General features: G+C 39.4%; 1 protein-coding gene across 1 annotated transcript in view; it reads right to left on the reverse strand.

The window, feature by feature from the left end:
* Positions 1 to 5,088: 5,088 nt before the first annotated feature.
* LOC116315490 (contactin-associated protein-like 4) overlaps positions 5,089 to 20,899 on the reverse strand; it is a 110,847-nt gene continuing 95,036 nt past the window's right edge. Inside the window, exons 18-24 of the mRNA XM_039601506.1 lie at positions 18,273 to 18,512; positions 15,009 to 15,233; positions 13,012 to 13,145; positions 12,212 to 12,299; positions 7,252 to 7,467; positions 6,784 to 6,855; positions 5,089 to 5,964 (exon numbers count right to left, since the gene is read on the reverse strand). Coding sequence (XP_039457440.1) covers positions 5,768 to 5,964; positions 6,784 to 6,855; positions 7,252 to 7,467; positions 12,212 to 12,299; positions 13,012 to 13,145; positions 15,009 to 15,233; positions 18,273 to 18,512 — 1,172 coding nt within the window. The 3' untranslated portion in view covers positions 5,089 to 5,767. The remainder of the gene's footprint in view (positions 5,965 to 6,783; positions 6,856 to 7,251; positions 7,468 to 12,211; positions 12,300 to 13,011; positions 13,146 to 15,008; positions 15,234 to 18,272; positions 18,513 to 20,899) is intronic.

The following is a 20,899-nucleotide window of genomic DNA, read 5'->3' on the forward strand; positions in this document are numbered from 1 at the left end:
TTTCCATCCTCTATACTGACAGTGCACTGTTTATACTGTCTTTATATTAGACAGTATAAAGTTGGTATGAAGGTGGAATTCAGTGGCTGAATCTCAGCATAATCAGCTTCTGCTACACTTCATGTAACCTAACTCTGACATGAAACCACAGCCACTATGCACCAGTCACAAATGCTTCTTTACTTTAAATCCTTCACATTACAGCAAACTAACCTGTCTATCCTGCACAAACCTGCAGAGGATTTTCATGCAGCCTTTAAATATCTGAAAGTCTACCTCAGTTTGCTTTGCAGCACAATTCATAACATAAAAAAACATAATGTCACAATTCTGTTTTGAAAACGTAAGGAGTAGAAAGTACAGATATTTGTTTAAAATTTAGAGCGTGAAAGTAAGAAGTTGTCAAAAAAGCCCAACTCAAGTAAAGTACAGATACCTAAAAATTCCACTTGGCTCTGGGAATGCCTTTGTTGTTTATTGTGATACCAGAAGTTCTAATTCACCTATCCGTGATTTGGACTGAGAAAACACACAAAATTCCAAATTTAATGCAAACTTGTTGTAATGAATGAATATACACACTGAAAAAATTTGCATTCAAAAACAGAGTTTGGAAAAAATTTACTTTTACATCAAGTAATAATGAGCTAATCCAGATGTTATGAAGAAGAAACAGATTCCGGGTTGGATGATTGTATTCTTGCTGCTTTTTTGTACTTCTGTCACAATTGCTTAGGCAATGAAAGGTTGCTGGTTCGATGCCAGGCGGAGACAGGGAAGAGCATCTGGTGTAAAACTCTGCTATGCCTGCTATAGCAACACCTTGTGTCAAGACAGCAGCTGAAATGAGCGTATTCCCTTGTCAAAGTCTTCTAAATGACTTTGCTTAGAAGTTAATTTGCTTTCGGAACTTCTGTTAGCCATGTGAGTCATCTTTCCAGGATTTGCGGCCTTAAACAAGATGAATTAATTCCTGTGAAAGTTTGGACCAAGAAGTAACTTCTCTTCGCTCTCCAAATTTTGTAATTTGGAAGGAATTTGGTGATTATAAAAAACACTTCGTTTAGTCAGCTTTGATTTTTATCTGTGTCTAGACTGACAGAAGCATATTAATACCCATCAATAATATCCCATAGAGCATAAAGAAAACCTTGCCTTAAAAGTTTAGGAACAACAATATGTGATGTAAATTTATGTTAATTTAATTTGCTCCAGAGATGCAAAGTGCTGCTGTGTTTCAGCTTCATTTAACAGGGAAACAAAAGACCTCAGCTGCCTCTAAACACAGTTTTTCCACTGCATTTTCTGCCACAATAACACTTTTTTTTTAATTCAACTGGATTTAAACATATAAAGAATCATATATACAATGTAAAAGTTTGCTTTAAGGTCGTAAGTGGTGATTATGAGCACATTTGACACAAAGATGAGCCAAAATAGAACTGATCTGTAAATATCGGCAGGACTCTGGTTCAAAAAGAAACACATAAAAGTAACTTTAACCACCCATCCAAACAGCAACGGCTTCGTTCCAACACCAGACACAAATGCAGATAAAAAGCTTTGCATCTCTTCAATCTGACTGGGGGACAGAGACTAAACAAGCTCTCAGAGGGATGGAGAGGAAGTCGTTAAAAAGCAGTTACGCCACTTAAAAGGACGGTTTGCAGAACCCATATCGTGTAATTTCCCCAGTTGGTCCCAGGAGGAAATTTATTACCCTTTAACCTATTTATTCACCAGAGACTAAAGCTCTCAGCCTAGGTCTCACTCAGATGTCTGAATCACCTGGGCTGCTTCTGACAGCTGGACCCCAAACTAGCAGCTGTTATAGGACATGCAAGCAATATAGTTTCATTGAATTGTTGCTATTTCTCTGTGTGAGGACAAATAGGAATTCAGGATAACAAAAGTAGGAACATTTTTCAAGCATTTTGTGTGTGTTTGAATCGCAGTTGGAACAACATAAAATCCATACATCCTGTCACAGGTAAACACAGTTTCCTTCTGCACAGTGATAAAGCTGGCTGGTCTAATACGGCAGACAAATTAGTTCCTACGAGAAACTACTTACAGGGTTTGTCGAAATCTTTGAAGTTACAGGGTCATGATTTACACAAAGCAACATAGATACTGAGTTTTTCTTCTTGCTTTTGGTTTACATTAATAACTGGCCCTAAAAAAAACAAGTCGATGACAGGGTGAAGTTTCTCTTTAAAGGAGTCCTACTATGCTTTTTTGCTATGCTTTGCTTTCTCTCATTGGTATTCTAAAGCCATTCTGGATACTAATGTCAAATACAGTCATTCACAATAATTTGGAATAACAGCACTGTTACATCACCCTGGTTAAAGGTTCTTTTTTTCTGTTTCAGTTCTCATCAGGAACTTGTCAGTACATGAAAATAGTCCACTGTCAGCTAAAACTGGATTCTTTCACCCCAGTTTAAATATGCAGATAGTAGTAGTGCTGGTATGTGGTTGATAGGTGATTTGTGTTCAAACATTAATCTGCCTATTCCCATAATCCAAAGTAGGGAAACACGCCTACTGATGTCATTAAGAGAAGCAGAGTATTATAAAATTATGGGATACCTTGTGGATGTAAATACCTTACTCATTTTATGGGTGTGTTTGGACAAGGTTTTGAGGGTTCAGGAAACCTACGTTGAACAGAAGTATTCCAGCTTTCAAAAAATCTTTCTTTCAAATACTTGGTGAATAATCAGGCCCCATCACATTTTTAAGACCTCATAGTAGCACCACGCAACACGTGGTACCTGAGATATTTAAAAGTAGAGTGGGAGGCAGAGCCTTGCGATTTCAGGCCCCTCTTTTGTGGAAGCAGTTCCCAGTTTGGCACCCTCTCTACTTTTGAGATTACGCTTAAAACTTTCCTTTTTAGTTAAAACTGGATCAGGTGACCCTGACTTCTTTTTTTAGCTATGCTGCGATAGGCCTAGACTGATTGGAGCTTTACTGCACTGAGCATTTCTTCTTCACTCGCCTCTGTTTGTTTTTATACACCTATTTGGATTTAATATTAATTAATATTTAACTATAAGTCTCTCTCACTCTCTTTTGTCCTGTCTCCCTCCCCTCACTGCCAATGAGTCACAGCAGATGGCCTCCACCCCCTGAGCCTGGTTCTGTTGGAGGTTTCTTCCTGTGAAAAGGACGTTTTTCTTCCCTGCTGTTGCCACGTGCTTGCTCATGGGGAGTCGTCTGATTGTTGGTGTTTTCTCTTTATTATTATAAGATCTTTCCCTTAAAACATAATGTACCTCGAGGCAACTGTTGTTGTGATTTGGTGCCAAATAAATAAAACTGAACTGAACTGAAGTGAAAAAGTAGCTGCAGCTATAAAGGTTAGTACAGACTGAATAGATTAACTAATGCATATAAATGATGTTGCTATGACTGTTCGGTTGGTGAGTCGTCATAATTTTATTTATAGGGTCAGCATTTATAAATGCCCCACTGTCTACAGTCTGCAGTGAATTAATCACACTTTTCTCCATGAACAAGAAAACTGTAAAAGAAGTACAGCCTTTGTTGTGTGTGACTTTTAGATTTATTATTGGTATGTTGTTAAAGAAAAACATTTGCTTTTAAGAGACTGCAGGCTGAAGGAGCAGAGACTCAGCTATGCAGCAGATCTAGAAGTACTGAGACCGGGTACTTTGCAGGAGAACATTTCTCATTTTCTTGGGATTCACTTTATACACTTTTATTTTATTTCATCAACCAAAATGCAGACGACTGCTGTTTTGTGTAGAAGACTTATTCATAGTAGTCCTCTGACAGGAGCTGTGTGAAACCACAAAAATTACTTTCTTTTTAAGCTATTTTTTCTGACATCATCCATACCGTTCCTCTGTTTACCTCCCCTCTCATTGGGCATCGCTGTGCTGTTGCTTTCCTTTGATTTTCTAAGCATAAAGTTTGCATTTGGAGCACTTTATGGTTTCTCAGCTACATTGGAAAAGACAATGCATCTCTTTATTTGCTCCACAGGAAAGACAAAAACACCAGCAGTCAGCTGATGTGTAGAAGAGCAAGTAACCACTTTCATGAAAAATGTATCATCGCATTTGCGTGGATGTTCTGTGCTAAAGAGCATCAACAGAGACATTTATTTGAATGGCAATGACAGCTTTTGAGAGAAATGAGCGAAAAAGAACAAATAGCTAAGTTCTGCAGTAATGACTTCATGTTGTGATGCATGAAACCATTAAGGAAATGAAAAAATAAAAGCACTCCCTTTTTTCACTTCTTTGGTCAAAATCCCTCCAATGCATCAGAGTTTTGCATAAAGAGTGAAAAATATATATAACAAACATCAATACTGAGTTGGTTGGCTTTCATTGCATCATTTCTACACAGCTGTCTCCTTGAGTTCATCCTAATTCTTTTTCTGATTATCCTTAAGGGATCCTTTCTCGAACTGGGGTGCACCTGCAGCAAGGCTAAGATGAAATGATCTATAGCTCTGCAGCGATAGACAAGTTTGTAAAAGGACCACCGGGTAAACATAAAAGGGCCGATGAATGTACACCAGATGTCACAAAACTTGAACATGTTTTTATCTACAGGCTGGGGCGCTGCCAGGCTCGGCTGCCTCGTACATTGATCGTGCACATTTGTCCCTCCCCTCACCCCCCACTAGCCTGACTCACACTGCGCTTAACTTTCAGAGTCTGAGTATTCTTCATTTTTCCTCTCATATTCCCCATCATTTGTACCCATGCTTCCTTTCCTTTATCCCGAAGTGAATGGAGCATTAAAGCTTTAACTTCATGGATTATTTGGGTGATTTTTGGAGGGCACACAGCAGTCTCACTAGTCAAACAAACTGGACTTTGGGGGTCAAACATGCTCGGGTGTGGTAAGAATGTTCTAGTGTGGTTATGTCCTCAGGACACTTATCAGGCAAAGACAGAGGCAACAGCAAAAACAGATGAAATGTCTGCAGAGTGAAAGCAGGGAGATGGTGTTTTATGGTCCGTGTCGCTTTGAGTTCTCGGGCTGGCTGCTCACTGCAGGAGGTACAGGTAGGCAACTTTAAAAAAAAGACCCTTGGTCTCATTGTAAAGCTTTTATTTTGTTCATGAAAAAGTACACGGAGTAGCATAAAAGCTTTCCGACCAACTCAGTGACAAAGGGTTGACGTAAAGCTTTGGACTGACTGACAGTTTATTATTTATATATACAGCAGGTGTTGAAATTATGTTAAGTTAAAACAGATGGATTTTGTTTGATTCTTGCACTGTGCTTTGGCTGAGGTTTCACATGTTAACCACGCATATCAATTCTCCTGTCAGTAAAGTCCATCTTCCCATCTTTTAAAACATCCTATGGCTCTGATGTCTCAATTTTTTTACATAAAAGTCATCATCCTCGTAGAAAAGTGTTTCTTTTTTCTTTATAAATCAAGCATAAATGTGCCATTGCCTTTTGATCGTCTGTTTTTCTGTTTAGTAAATTAATTGTAGCATTTCACAATGGCAGAGAATTCGAGTAATAAGCACAGAAATCACCATTTATTGTGGATCTTTAAATATTATGTACATCAAATTGACACCATTGATTACTTCCAGGGGAATGGAGTCCAACACATTTCCCAGTTTTTCTAGCAAAGTGTACAATATTTACAAAAAAAAAAAGGTAAGAAAGAAAAAAGCTCAGTGGTATTTTGTAAAGCACTGAGAGTAAGTCCTCCTGATCTGTACAGGGTCAGGTCAGTGAGCGGTTATTTAGCAGTCCTGCTAAATAAAATACTCCTTCTGGTTTTCACTGGGAGCGCTCGGAGAATCCGGCTGGCCGCTGAAGGGGAACTCGTTGCTGTCTTCAGGTTGAGCTGCTTTTACTTCCTGGTTCCGATATGTTTCTTTCCTGCTGCATATGAATCTGGCCATCACTGCCAATGCGGATAGGGTGACAAAAATCACAACAGCAATCACCCCTAAAAACAACAGAAAGGTAAGAAAAAGAAAAATAATTGTTAAATTGTTTCAGATGTTGTGCACTTGTGTTCATTATTGTCAAAGGTTAAATAAACTGAAAAAAAAATCGCTCTCTAATTTTTAACCATATGTTAAAAATCACATAAGAGTAGCATGACATGTTTACTTTGATTGCACAAACATAGGAAACATACCTAAACATGGGTAAGGCAAATTTCAATGGATTGTTAAGTTGGCCCGACTCTACATGCCTACAAAGTTTTATTCATTCAAATTTATTCGAAACTTTTCAAGCTTACAGACAGAGTGACACCGTGCATGCAAGTGTTACCAAAAACAAAACCTCCTTGATGGAGGTAAGAGCAGCTTTCTGCAGAGTTGAAGAATGTGCCCACCAGCACCTCTAAAACTAACTTTCTCACACTTGTTTAATCTTTAGCCAGAGAAGACTGCAGGCCAACACTGTGTGTTTAGATGCACTTAAAGAATGGATTAAAGTCTGCCGTCCGCAACAACCTGTCATCGTGGCTGCCCCGCAAATGAGAGACTTGGTTTCTATAAACATGGTGCAGGACAGAGAGAGAGACCTGGCAGTTCACAAAGTTTCTGACTGCCTTCAAGCACACATACGCACAACGAAACAGCAGTGAGTCACACATGCAAAAGAAAGCTCGCATAAACACAGTCACAAGAAAAACTGATGAATAGCCAAAAGAAAAAGTGTTCAGTTCTACAGAACTGCATCTTCCCAAAGGTTTTGATTCAACTTTTATAATCTTTTGATTTGTTCTTATTCCTGCTGAGAAGAATAGCATTACCTCCAATTAGAGCGGAGTCACTTCTGATGGTGTTGACTAAAGGCTGACCTGGATCCACTGAACCAGGCTGGCCTGCAAATAGAGGCAGAGGAGAAAAATGTGTAGAGTGAAGATGAGAAGGCAAGAACACACACACACATCTATATATATGAAGTAAAGCGACAGAAGGTAGAGTTACTGAGAAAGCCATCAGTCAATACTGAGAGTGCTTGTTTAAAGTCTCAGCACAGCCTTAAAGGACCTCACTACAGTTGTCTGACTAATCTCATCTGTCGCTGTACCATCACTCTGTTTACCAAGGAGGATGGTTAATGAGCCAATAAGAAAGTCTAATGAACAGCCATAAGAATAATATTAAAGGCGTACCAGACAGATTCCCACACCAGGAGAAGGTGGGTGGATGGGAGGGGGCTGGCCAATGATATATACATAAACTGAGCACACAGAGGCTGACTTTGCTCCCTGTACCTGACAAGGAGTGTGTTGTTTCTGCTGCGTAGGTGTTGGTTGGAGAAGAGGAACCACAGCTTGATTGCACCAATGGGCCGGTGACAATAACAGGGCTGTCAGGATGGAGCAGAGCAGCTTTCAGAGGACTGATGGAGTTAAAATGAACACCTGACAGGCAGCCAGTGAACCCAAGGGAGGCCAGCTCGGCCATCTCGGCATCCAATCCATCAGGCTCTGAATCCAGAGAGAGAAACACACAGCAAAGAGAGGGAGAAGGGGGGCAGATAAATAAAACCTCGACTCTGACGACAATGAACAACCACTCATTATGTTCAAAGTGTTTGATTGCTTTGAAAGAGTTATACAGTTATACAGCATTTGTGCACATCAACTGCAATATGATGACAGTATCAAAAGGTTGGGAAAGTGAAACAAACTTTAAAGAAAAAATAAACGTCAAAGGGCCGTGATGGTCTGCTCGCCTTTGTCGCTGCTCTATTTCTTTTCTATTTCCAGCATAGCGTATGAGTGGGGCAGGATAGATCAGGCTAGTTGGAGACACCTGAGCCCAGGGTTTCCTATATAAACCCCACTCTTCCTCACACCTTTGAGTGCTCTTCTTCAACATGTTTCATAGTTTTGAGTCTCATGATGATTCGACCTCAGCACTGTTCACTCATCCACTCACACACCCTCACTCCTCTTCTTAATAATAACACCTCGTCTCTTTCTGCTTGTGTTAACTCAGTGTTTAGTTTTTTCTTAAATGATCATTCAGCCTTTATCCTGCATGTTTCTCTATTTTGACATGGTGTCTGAGGCGGGTTGTGACGGGGCATAAATCATAGCATCCAGCATCAAAGCCACACAAATTATGTTGTGCATTCTTGTGCCTGTTGTGCTGCATCTGCACAAAATAGTGGCAAAGAATTTTAAGTTACATTGAACGTGGCACAGTTCTTGGTGCCTGACGAGGCTGGTCTAAGTATTACAGAAACTGCTGATCTGATGGTATTATTGGGGATTTGTAACACTTCTGGGGTTTACAGAGAATGGCCTGAAAAAAAGGGAACATATCCAGTGAGCGGTGGTTTGCTGCAGTGAAAATGCCTCAGAGAAGAGAATGGCTAGACTCTTGCAAGCTGACAGGAAGTCAACAGTAACTCAAATAACCACTTGTTACAAGCAAGGTATCCAGAAGAGCTCTGTCAATGCACAACAGGTCAAACTTAGAAGCAAATTGGCTACAAAAGCAGAAGACCACACAAGGTGCCACTCCAGTCAGCTAAGAACAGGAAACAGAAGCTACAATTTGCACAGGCTCACCAAAAGTGAAGATTTGAAAAACATTGCCTGGTGTGATTCTTGATTTCTGCTGCAACATTCGGATGGTAGAGTCACAGTTTGGAGTAACAACATGAAACAACATGCCTTACATCAACAGTTCAGGCTGCTGGTGGTGTAATGGTGTGGCAAAGATTTTCTTGTCATATTTTTGGGCAGCTGAGCATCATTTAAACACCACAGCAAACCTGAGTACTTTTGCTAACTGTCTCCATCCCTTTGTGACCACAGTGTGCCCTTTAAATAGCTACTTCCAAAATGATAATGCACCGTATCACGAAGCTTAAACACGTCAAACTGGTTTCTCAAACATGGGCAGTAAGTTCACTATACTCAAATGAGCTCCACAGTCACCAGATCTCAATCCAATAGACCACCTTTGAGATTCAGTGCAATGAAAGATTCAAATCATGGATGTGTAGCCAACAAATCTTCAGCAACTGTGAGACACTATCGTGGCAATATGAACCAGTTCTCAAGACAAAGGCAGGGTCCAGCCCAGCATTAAAAAAACTGTACCTATTTCTCATGTGCATACCTCTTTAAGAAGTGAATCTTACTTTCTAATATAGTCACATCCCCGCTATGTGTGGCAGCAGGTGCTAAATAAAATCTTAAGCAGCTATAAATGTCAGTACAAACCACAATTATTCCTGCAGTGCAATTTGATTACACAGCACATCACTGGCAGTCATCTAAGTTATTACCAGAGAGAAACAACTTTTCACCACATTAATGGGACACTGCAGAGTGGCCTGGTTGGAGAGGCCAGTTTATCAGCTGCATATTTGATCAGGCGTTGAGTTTTTAAATTCAGCGTAAATTGACTTTGATTTAAGTATCTTGTGTCATGTGCATATATGCATGAGTCAGCAAGGTATGACTGAGGACAGGAAAAAAAATAAAAGGGAAAGCTGTGGTGGTAGAATAATGGATGTATTTGAAAGAAAACTAATTTCTTTAACACAGCGTGCAGGCTCACAAGTCTAACTACCAATGTATTAAGAAGACAACATCTCCTCTTGTGCGGAAAAATATACAAGAATATATATAAAAATATATATTAAAAAAATTAAAATATGTGGAATTGAACATCTCAAACTCAACATGTATTAGTAAAATTACAGCTGATGTGGCAAAAGTTTTGATACTATTCTTACACAATGAATAATCCTTGGGTGCAAAATGCTAAAAACAGTCAAAAGGTGTTTATGTAGCCAAACCCTGACAGTATATGAACTGAAAAAACTGCTGTTCACCTTTACTTCCACCTCCTTTCACTGTCTCTCTCTCTCTCTTTCTGTGAGCATCTGAATCTCTCCATTCTTTCTTGGTCCATTAGTTAGGCTGATGGATGACAGGGCTGGCAGGGAGCGACAGTATATCAACTATTTTGCTGCCTCTCTGATACTGATATGACTGCCTGAGTCCTCTGGCTCAGCATGGGGGCAGTGAGGTTACATACTAACACAGCCTGGGTCAAGAATAAATTTAAAAAAAAAAAACATAACAAGGAGAACCTAAAAACAGCAACAGCATCAATTTATATCTGTTTCTTACTTGTGAACCAAGTGCAGGAAGGAGTTCAGTAGCTTCCTGACAAAAACAAAATACAGCCCCCATTGCTTAATAAAGTTGGGACACTGTGTAAAACATCAATTAAAACAAAATGTAATTTAATCACATTTTATTCACAACACAACACAGAAAGCAAATGTATTTTATGTTCATTCCATTTATGCTCCTCTCCCACTCATTGTCATATTTCATCAAAAGTAAAGAAAAAAACCTACACACAGATTTATAAGGGAATAATGAAATGAGAGGCCTGATTTGCAAAAAAAAATGTATGAGTCAAAACTGGTTTCAGAAAGCGTTGCTAACCCCTTGGCTCATGTATGTAGGGTCAGGGTTAATGGTCAAAAGTACTGGGCCACTCGATATCACGGCAAAATAGGCACGCCGGTCCAAAGCATGAAATGGACACAGATGTAGAAGTTGCAGTAACAGCAGAGGGAAATATTTTGTTTTCAGCTGACATGAAAATAACCAAGGGAAAGCATTTAGATAGACATTGTTATACATGTTAGCCATCTAACTTTCTGTCGATTAAGCACCCTGGAATAAACTTTATACTTTTTTTGTTCACTACCAGCCTCTTGGCTTTAGATATTTTATCGCCCCCACTAGTATGCAACTTCTGCATGCAGCAATACAATTCCTGCATGCATGTCCAGTTAACACTTTGGAGAGACAAAGCGTCAAATGGACTGGTGGGCAATTTACACATTTTGCTGTGATACTGGGTTGTACTGGGCCTCCTACACATTACACCTACAGAAGCTGCTTGGCCATGGAAACCCATGCCCTGAAGCTCCTGGCGTATACTGTTTGTGCTGATGTTAATACCAGTGGAGGTTTGGACCCTGCAGTTATTGAGTCAGCAATATGCAATATTTACGGGGTGACCCCGTTCTGTTACTTTAGATGGTCTGCCACTGTATGGCTGAGTTGCTATGATTTCTAAATGCTTCTAAATGTTTGCAATAACAGCACTTACAGTTAATTGTAGAGGGAAGAAATTTGACAAACTGACTTGTTTCGGTGGTGGCATCCTATTATAAGACCACACTTTAGTGAGCTGTTTATAACAACCAGTCCTTTCACAAATGTTTGTAAAGACAGACTGCATTGCTAGGAGCTTGATGTTTTACACCTGTAGCTTTTGAACTGAAAACACATGAATTCAAAGGTTAAGAGGTGTTGCAGCGCTTTTACCCTGTGCTACCGCCATCCTTTAAGAAACAGTGCTGTTCTAATTTAGCAATATAAAATCCTTTCTAACGTCCACAGGTTCTAGCAGCAGTGGAAAATCCCAAGTGATGCTATTCAAAAACGGCGTAGGGAGTTCACTTAAGTGTTTCTTTCTTAATGAGAACCCCTTGCAGATAAATCAGCTGTGCAACTACTGCAGCGATGCTGAAATACAGCATTCTGTCATAGAGGAATAGGGGGATCGGCACCTCCTGACTTCCTGGTTTAGTTTGACCCTACCCACTGCAGCTCAGATTTATTATTATTTTGGTTGTTATGCTGAATCGAAGGTGCTGACTCCAATCTTCTAAGTAATTTGTTCTTTTCATTCTCTCCTCATTACCATACAAAGTGAAGGACCTTTTTCTGAAGTTGTTATGATTACAGCTGTCTGAAGCCTCGCTCAGCTAGACAGATATAAAGACTATGTTACTCACCGCCCTGATACCACAGATAAAACTGCAAAAACACGCAGGTATATTCTGAACTTCTGCACTACTGCCATTTACACAATTATCTTAACCTACCATACTTTTAAATGCATCTACATCGCAGTGACTTTCGCAGAGTGCTGTCCTTTTCTAATCTCTTCAAGAAAGTGCTCTGTTTGTGACCAGCTGAATATGGATGTTAGCTTGATTTGCTTCACAGAGTCACAGCTGTTGCTTGGGCTGCAGCTTTCCCTCTGTTCCATACAACATGATGACCAGAGAACAGCACAAGGATCCAGAACACCACTTTGCCACATGAGGCCAAATATCTCAGTACTGCTATTCAAATGAGCCAGTACTGGTGCATGTCCTAACATAGCCGCACTCACCCTCCACTCTGCCCAGTACGAGTGATTTGATGCTGTTGAACTCCACATCAGATGTCAAGTTCAAGTTCTCTCTGGCGTTCTGGTCAATCTGAAAACAACATTAAGCAAATACTTTTATGTCAAGTGTTTAAATGATGATGGCTATGTGAGCCACAGTGAAGGAAAAAGCATAACATGTGAGGATTATATGCTCAGCCTGTAGCCTGATCTGCATATTCTAATGAGAGGCAGTCTGAAATGCGACTGTGCACTGCTGCTGTTCACAGCCGCTGAGCAGGAAAAGACTGAGGTGGCAAACGTGTCTGAGAGAGATCCTCTTTATTAAAAAAAAAAAAAAGGAAACAATGACATTTGGGCTTTAGTCTCATTTGTCAATAAGACATTTGCTAATGCTGAGACTTAAGTGGAGCGACAGAAAACAGAGAGGCTGTCATAGCTTGACTACAGAGAGGAAATCTGCCATTTATTACATTTTATTCTACTTCCAAAAGCATCCTTGTGGTCAGGGTTGGTTTTTAAATTAAAGAAATAGCTCCAAGCATCAGCCCACAATACTTTCCTTCCACTCAGAGTCTGCCAGCAGACTCCTCTTAGCACCAGCGGCTAAAGCAGTGTGAGCAGCAGATTAATTAAACAATGTACTCTTTAGCTCTTAGACTTAAATGTTGGTGGAGTTCTGGGGGAAGAAAAACCTGTGTGTCCTTCCATTTGGTGGTAACAGCCCAGCTTGCTTATGTCCACAGAAACAGCAGAAACCTGTAAGAGAGAGTAAGAAAAATCTCCCGTGTGTTTGTATTCACCTGCACAGAGACGATATCTGCCAGTCTCCTGACGATCACTGTGTGCAGGCGCCCATCAGCCACGTTTATGACTCTGCTTCTCAGCGTCTCCACATCTCTGCCGCTGTGCAGCTTGTACCTCAGTTCCAGCTCGTCTTCACAAACACAAAGCAACAATACAATTGTAGTCGAATGGATACACAATAAAACAGTCAGAAAGTCGAAAGCGGTCATTTGGTCAAAGTGTTCTCAAACGATGATGAGAACGCTGTTACTTCACCTCTCAATTGACATTGAGGTTCAGGAAAAATATAATTTTTTTAAAGACCACAATCAACAAAGTAGATCTATTCATGGAATAATGCAAAATATGAATCTGTATTATTCTCAACATGTCTGTGGTTAAGATTGCAGTTGGCACAAATGAAGCAAAGCCTGTGATAAAGTAATTAAATTTAACTGCACTGTGTCAGACATGCGCACATGCCTCACTCTCTTCACATCCTATCGCTGCAAAATCCCCCTCCTAACATGCTAGTGTCCCTCCTACTATGTATCGTGTTGCAGGGTTGAAACAGCAGGCAGTGCCGCACCCCACCCACACCTGTAAATCCTTTTCTCATGACTTCCCTTATTTTAAACGCATGAAGTGATGAGCTCAGAGGCCAAATTTGACTGTATTTTACTACTATAATAAATGTTAGATGTCTGACTAAATTAATGGTCTCTCATTGCATCGCCTCCTCTAACTACTCATAATCTGGCCTGACAAAACAACTGCAAATTTTCTCAAACCTGAAAACAAACAAGTTGATGTGCGGGAGTCGAGTTCTACAGTCACCTGATTCACAATATGCTGAATGGTTATTGGGATGTTAGGTTATTAGGCCAAAAACTCAGGTTAGCTCGGGCTAGTAGATGAAAGAAACTATTGTTTATTAGCACTTAGGGCACAAAACCAAAGAAGAAAACAAGCCACATATCTGAATATTTTAATAGATCGTTCTACAAACCATGCAATACTGTAAGGATTAACACTTTATATCTAAGAATAAAACTCCATGATACAAAATTGATTATGTTTCAGTGTTACATTTATATCCCTTGGCTGCGGATATAATTTGAATGTTCTGAGATTCTTGCAGGCTTAAAAGATGAACAGAAATGATAAGAAATAATCTTTCTTTAGAATCACTACACATATAATTTGATACTCTATGCTATTTCTCTCATTTTGACTCTTTTTTCAGTATGGGCTATTAGTGATTAATTCCCTTATCATAAAGCAATATATTTATAATAAAAGACTCTTATAGCTGGAGCAGTGTCTTGCAGGCTTTCAGTAACTGAGTCAGATGGGAAAGTTTGTCTCTGTGCAGTAGAAGAGGCCTTAAGGAAATTGCTTTGATTTGTGCTTTGGCACAATCAAAATAAAAGTCTCCCTGGGATTTAATTGGATACTTCAGCAAGAGTTCAGATACATGATATTGGCTTGATCAGCTAATTTAAACCTGCTTTCTTTGTGTCATTAAAAAGCTTCAATATTGTGTCTACAAAGCAACAACAACTCTATTCATAACAGTGACAAAAAAGTATATTTTCAGTGGCTTAGATGATAAATCTAAATATTTTAATCAGCTCTTTTGGAGTTTTGATTCTGATTGGTATTTCCTATAATGCCAGTTTACTTACTTTGAATGCAATAAATGACCTCAACAAACAAAACAAAGAAAGAAAAATAAATAATTCAAAAAAGACCTCCCTCTCAAATAAGATTTATCATTTTATCATATCTGCACCAAATATTTTTTTTCAAACCCAACCCCGCTAGTCAGGCTCTGTGGAAAAAAGCAGCACAGGACAGACAGAGAGGGAGGAGAAAGCAAAGGAGAGAGGAGAGGCTTAACTCAACTAATTGCAGGAACAATGAGATGAGAAAATAGGTTGCAGAATTAAAAAGAAGCAATCATTTATCAACAAAAGACAGCCAAGAAAAAAAGCCATTTGAGAGTCCTCACCATTCTTGTTGATGAGCAGGATCAGGTACTCTCTGTAGAACGAGCTGACATAGAGCAGAAGAGCAGGACTCTGATTGGTACTGAAGCTCAGGGAGATGTTTTCTCCTCTTAGTGTGATATCTGAGTAGATGGATGAAGGCAAGCCACTGCTGTTCCTGCTTAGTTCAAAGGGCTCCTTCAGGATGTAGGTGATGGATGTTGTTGACTTAAAGCTGGCTGAAACCTCTGGGAGTTAAGAAGTTAGTGAGAAGTGTCACTGTCAGAGCTGAATGTGCTGGTTTAAAGATTAAATTCAACCAATGCTCTTTGCAAATTCTGTTTTGATGATAAGCATCACATCAACTGAAGAAAGTAGAAAATATTTTTTAAAACTCCAGGTGGATTGTGGGTGGACGAAATGGATGCAAAAATTCAGACTTGACATCTTGAGCTTCATATGATAGAGCTAAGCAGCAAATCATTTTGGTTGAGATTAGGGAAACAGTGTGGCTTTGATTAAATGTTAATGAGCATCTGGTTGAATACTTTAGTAAATTTGGAGTTTTTCAGTATCTGAAAATGTCTATTTTGTCTTTTCAGACTTATGTAAGTGTCACAAGTGACCTACCATAACCATAGAAAAGCTTCTGTTTAGTTACATAAAGAACAGAAAAATATTATCTTTGGTTCAGTTTGCACTTTAGTAAAAGCATTTTTTCACATTCTTTCATTGCAAATATTTCTTCATTATGGCTTTTAGAAAACAAAAAACAAAAACAGGAAGAATTGTGTGTGTGTGTGTGTGTGTGTGTGTGTGTGTGTGTGTGTGTGTGTGTGTGTGTGTGTGTGTGTGTGTGTGTGTGTGTGTGTGTGTGTGAGGGGGGGGGGGGCTGTCCACACCCACACAGTCCTGATCCAGTAGGTCTACATGAAAGGTTGTTTGTATGTTTTTTCGATATGTTGGTATGTACTGGAACACAAAACAATACATTGCTAATATTATCTAAGTACTTTTTGATGAATAACTCAACAAGTTGCTTTGTGAGTTAATGAGCTAATTAAATGTCTTAGTTTAAACAGTAAAACATACTTTACCTGTGGCATTTTATCACAGCAAGCAACCAACATCATCTGATGTCTTCCTTTAAGTTTGTGTTTTGAGCAGTATATAAAGAAATTACAGGTGAATTGAGAATTTTGCATAATAATGTATATTAATGTCTCTTCAGTGGTGCAGAAGGTTAAGATAGGTCACTGAGTGCTTTGCCTCACACAAATCAACACCTGCTCTATTCTACTCCCCTATCAAATTTCCAAAAGTTTTTATTTAGTTTCTCTTGTTTGCTCTTTCTCTCTCTCAGGCATGTCAGACCTGACACACTTTAATTACCCCCTATAACAAAAACTAAGTGCTGTCCTAATGTGTGGACAGTGTGTTTGTGTCCTCTACTAGAAGTTGCAACATTGCCAACACCAGAGTTTGCGTTTTCATTTAGCTCTTCCACTGCATATAGTGTTTCTCCACTGCATGCCCTGAACGCTGCCATAGCAGATTGTAGGCTAATATTAGCTGCCCTTACCCTACTGCTTTTAGAAAAGGTCAAACTCATTAACCTGAATAGTGTAACAAGACAACACATGGTCCTGATCTTTTCTGGTGTAGCATTAAAAGTGAAGCATTATGTGTCAAAGTATGAATAGCAAAGCATAAATCAAACTTTTGATTTGAAGTTTTATACTTTTTTCTTCTTTCTTTCTTCTATTTCCATGTTTACTATAACAGTGGGTGTTAGAAGATGTCGTTCCATTGAGAGTTTCACTAATGTAATGCCTGCGACTGATATATAAAATTGGCCAGCAAATCTCTTTCCCTTTATTTGGAGAGCAGCTCTACAGGATGCGCAGATTTAACTGTCAAAATAAAGTGCCATAAAAAAACATAATAAGCTGCTGTTAAGACAGAAGAAAATCACTCTTGATTTTCAAAGTCATTCAAAAGTTGGTACAAGTGTTATAAAATGTGATGAAAGCATCAGGAATATATAAATGTATAAAGTACCAAGATGTTCATTTATTACAGAGAAAGAGAAAAGAAAATGTTGTCATTCAAGCCTGAACCAGACATCAATCATGCCAGAAAGCTGATTCTGTTTTTCTGGATGCAGCATTTCAGTGGGAGAAACATATGAGAGTCAGAAGTCGACCCTTGGACAGGTGATGAAATATTTCTCCCATGGACAACACTACATCCAGAAGAACAGAATCAGCTTACTGTGATCTGAGCCAGACACTTTCTAGGTCTCTCAATATTACAGGAATATTATGCAGGGTTGTAAAATACAACACTGTGTTTCAGAATAACTATTATCTTCAAGCCATCAAATACCACCCTAATATTTCTTTTTCATTCCTTATCTCATGAAACATCCTGCATCTAAAAGTGTACTCTGCCTTCCTTAGACACAAACCTATAATGAATTTTATGCTGAATTAGTCTTTCATCTCTTATGCACAAAAAAATGAAATTGTCAAGGCAATAGTAGGGACAAAAATATGGAGGGAGCCAATTTCAACTCTAGAGATTTCCTTTCAATTTCATTATGATATCAGACCATGGCTCCCTGAGGTGTTTGCTGCTGCAGCTTGTGATCTTAAAATATTAGTCGCTCTTGTCTGGAGGCTGCTGGATATTGAGATTTCTGGGTCTGCAGTTATGAATAAAGTTCACGTTAATACTTTTGTTTAATCTGTTAAATATAGAAGAAAGCCTTGCATTTGCTTTCAAATATATTTAGTAAGGCACAGAGCCAGAGATTGTGCACATCCTAGCTTGAATTGTCAAGGACTTTGACCGTCGCCATCTTGGTGCAAGGGTCACTGCGCACTGCTACAGTGGTGTTATATTAATCAAAAAGTAGGCCAGCTCGAAAGCATACCTTGCTTTCTTTTTGTTTTTCTTCTTTTTTTTTTGACTCAAATGGATACCATGATGTATGAAATAATTATCATCCTGTATTTTATAAGACTTAAAAGAAGGTATTAAGACAATAAAGTGATACAGTGTTTACTGAGCTCATAAATCAAGTGATCCATAAAGCCATTTTCTCACAGGCGTACATACAAATACAAAGGATGTAAGAAGGCAGGTTTGCCATTAGGTTTTCAGGCCAAGAAGCTACGTCAGTCTTTTATAAACAATCTGCACAAACAACATCAATGAATTGAGTCTTTGGATCTGTGTAATCAGTGGCAGAAAGTCTCCACTGTCAGTGTTAATGTCTGTACCTTTGTGGCAGAAGGCTCCAGTGTAGGCAGAGCGTCCACAGTCGCAGGAGAAACCGTTGGCTTTTTCCTCACAGCGACCCTCGTTTTGGCACAGTGAGCCATAGCTGCTGCAGTGGCCTGGGCATCCAGGTAGGACTCCAGGCGTGATCTTAGCTCTCTTCTCCAGGTCCAGAGTGACGCCATTCAGCTGCAGAGAGCGGATACAGCCCAAAAAGCCTTTCTGTCTGGATGCAGTGCCTCCTGCCAGGAAAGAAATAACACTTGATACACCATTGCTCTTTTTCTGCCTACTCAGACTCAAACCTCTTAATGAAAGTTCTATGCAGTACAATCTAGTTCCTATAGACTGCAGATCTATAGTTTTTCATACTTCTCAGCAGTAAATTATGATTGACAGCCATAAGTTGCCACTGTGGCACAACACCATGTCTGCACTGCAGGGCAGACACAGTCACACAGCCTAAAACTGGTCCTGGCTCTTGATGGACTAACTACTTGGCTGTTGAGCCATCTGGTGTGTGCTGACGAATCCCTGCTTCCTTTCATTTTCCTATTAACATTCGAATATAGGCAGTTCACACAGGGTCTGGGCACAATTACAGTTCCAAGCTGGCTGCATCTATTCCTGACAGTTATTATTGTTTTCATAGACAGTTATTGGCAGGGTATTACTGTCACAGTCGATGTTCAGCCAAAGCGGCTTTTCATACCGCAAAATCGATAACCTCTGTGTGGCTCCGGCTTCCTTCTGCAACAAAAGTTATAAAACACTGACACATTATGAGCACACAGGGTAGGAAAATTAATTAACATCTTTTAACACGTTCTGTGAAGATAAGCTTGACTACAAAGAATGAAATACAGAGAAAGGAAAACTCCTGCTTAATGATGATTTAAAAAGCCAAATCTACACTGTGATTCTAGAAAGTACTGGTTGTGACTGTTAGGAAAGGAAGAAATCACAGTGCACAAAAAGAACAAGGACGGGGTCCTGAGGGGTGCCACCTCTGACCAAGGGAAGAAACAAAGGACAGATGCTGCAAGACGAAGAAGTGCTGTAGGAGGGAAAAGAAAAGCCTTGCATGACAACATGAATTTCAGCCATTTAAGCAGATTTACTTTCCCACTTTATGGCGAATAATCCAGATCCCTGTTTTAACTCCAGTGCAACAACAAGCTCAGAGTTTTCTTTTTAGGTCATTGCTACGTGCTGCAAGTGCAAAAGGGCAGGCTGAAGTGAATTATAAATCAGATGAAATGACGTGACTAATAATTTCACTCTTATCCAATCACTTCACCGGTCTCCTCACTGCACAGCTGAGACAATCACAGGTTTCAACAGCTCAAAAACTGAGAAGTTACTTCTGGAGAAATTATACAAAGCTTAACAAATGTATTAGACTAACTGTGAGAAAAACAAGAAAACACAAATCATTTAGAAATCTGTCAAAAGAAAACTTGTTTAAAACTAAAAATTGAAATGTTTTTTTTATTGAAAAATTGAATTCCAGGTTCCAATTTGAGCCTGAAGTCAGAAATTAATCAAGGACTAAAACTAATTTTTCTGTTTATTAACGCAAGTGAATAACTGCAATTTGGCAACTTTATCAAAAGATAATAATGTCCTTTTCTACGTCTCTTCTCTTTCAGAAATGAAAGATTGTAGCATTAAAAATAATAATTTTGATTAAAGAGCTTGCACATACTGGTGGAATAACCATAACAGATGATAACAAACAAAATAACAACATTAAAAAATGATTTTGGTAATCACCAGTACTGTTTATTTAGGGTAGTTGTGATATAAACTATGCATTGGGTGGTTCTCTAATAAATTTGTTAAGCAATATATGTTTAAAGCAATGGCACACAGTACTGCTGTTAAAAGAATAGTAAGAACACTGAACTACAATGCTTAATATTCAATGCTGCAATGCTTAATGCTTTGGAACGGCACCACTAAAATCAGAGGCTGTGTATTTTTCCACCTTTGTGTCCTACTGCTTTTGAATGGCTGCAGACATTTAATAAATGGAGGGGAAAGTTTTTAATGTAGCACAAAACGCACTGCAGGCTGATTTCTACCAAATGTGCTTCCTGATCGAAGCAGCCTATGATGGTTTGCTTAGTCCTGCAAATTTTCACTCTTGGGGGAAAGACCAACACGCCTTGGGTACAATGTTTGGGTGGAGGATTCAAACCCATCTTCAGCAGCTGCCCAAAGAAAGGATGCTCCCGGTGGTAGCACAAGCAGGTGCACAAAGCAGATGCTGAGATAGCAACCTCAGCAGTCAGTTACAGCAACAAACATAATCCCAAGAAGACCAGCTCTTTGATCAAGGCTGAAGAGAAGCTCCTCGCAGCTAAAAGCACAGACAGACTTTCGCAGCTTGGAAGAAGATTGGCAGATGGAGCGAAAGACCCCGGAGCATACTGCCATATCAACACTCCGCTAGAATACTGGCTGTGAGCTGACTGAAGCAAGCTGCTGAGGCTTTGCAAGATGGTCATTTTGCAGAGTTTTGACCTAATTCAGCATGGCTGGGCATGTGGGCATTTAAACAATAAATGCATATCCATTTTCTGGTGCTTATCCTTGTCAGGTTTTGGGGGGGGGGGGGCTGAAG

Source organism: Oreochromis aureus, linkage group 17 (genome assembly GCF_013358895.1).
Source record: "Oreochromis aureus strain Israel breed Guangdong linkage group 17, ZZ_aureus, whole genome shotgun sequence".
NCBI lineage: Eukaryota > Metazoa > Chordata > Actinopteri > Cichliformes > Cichlidae > Oreochromis > Oreochromis aureus.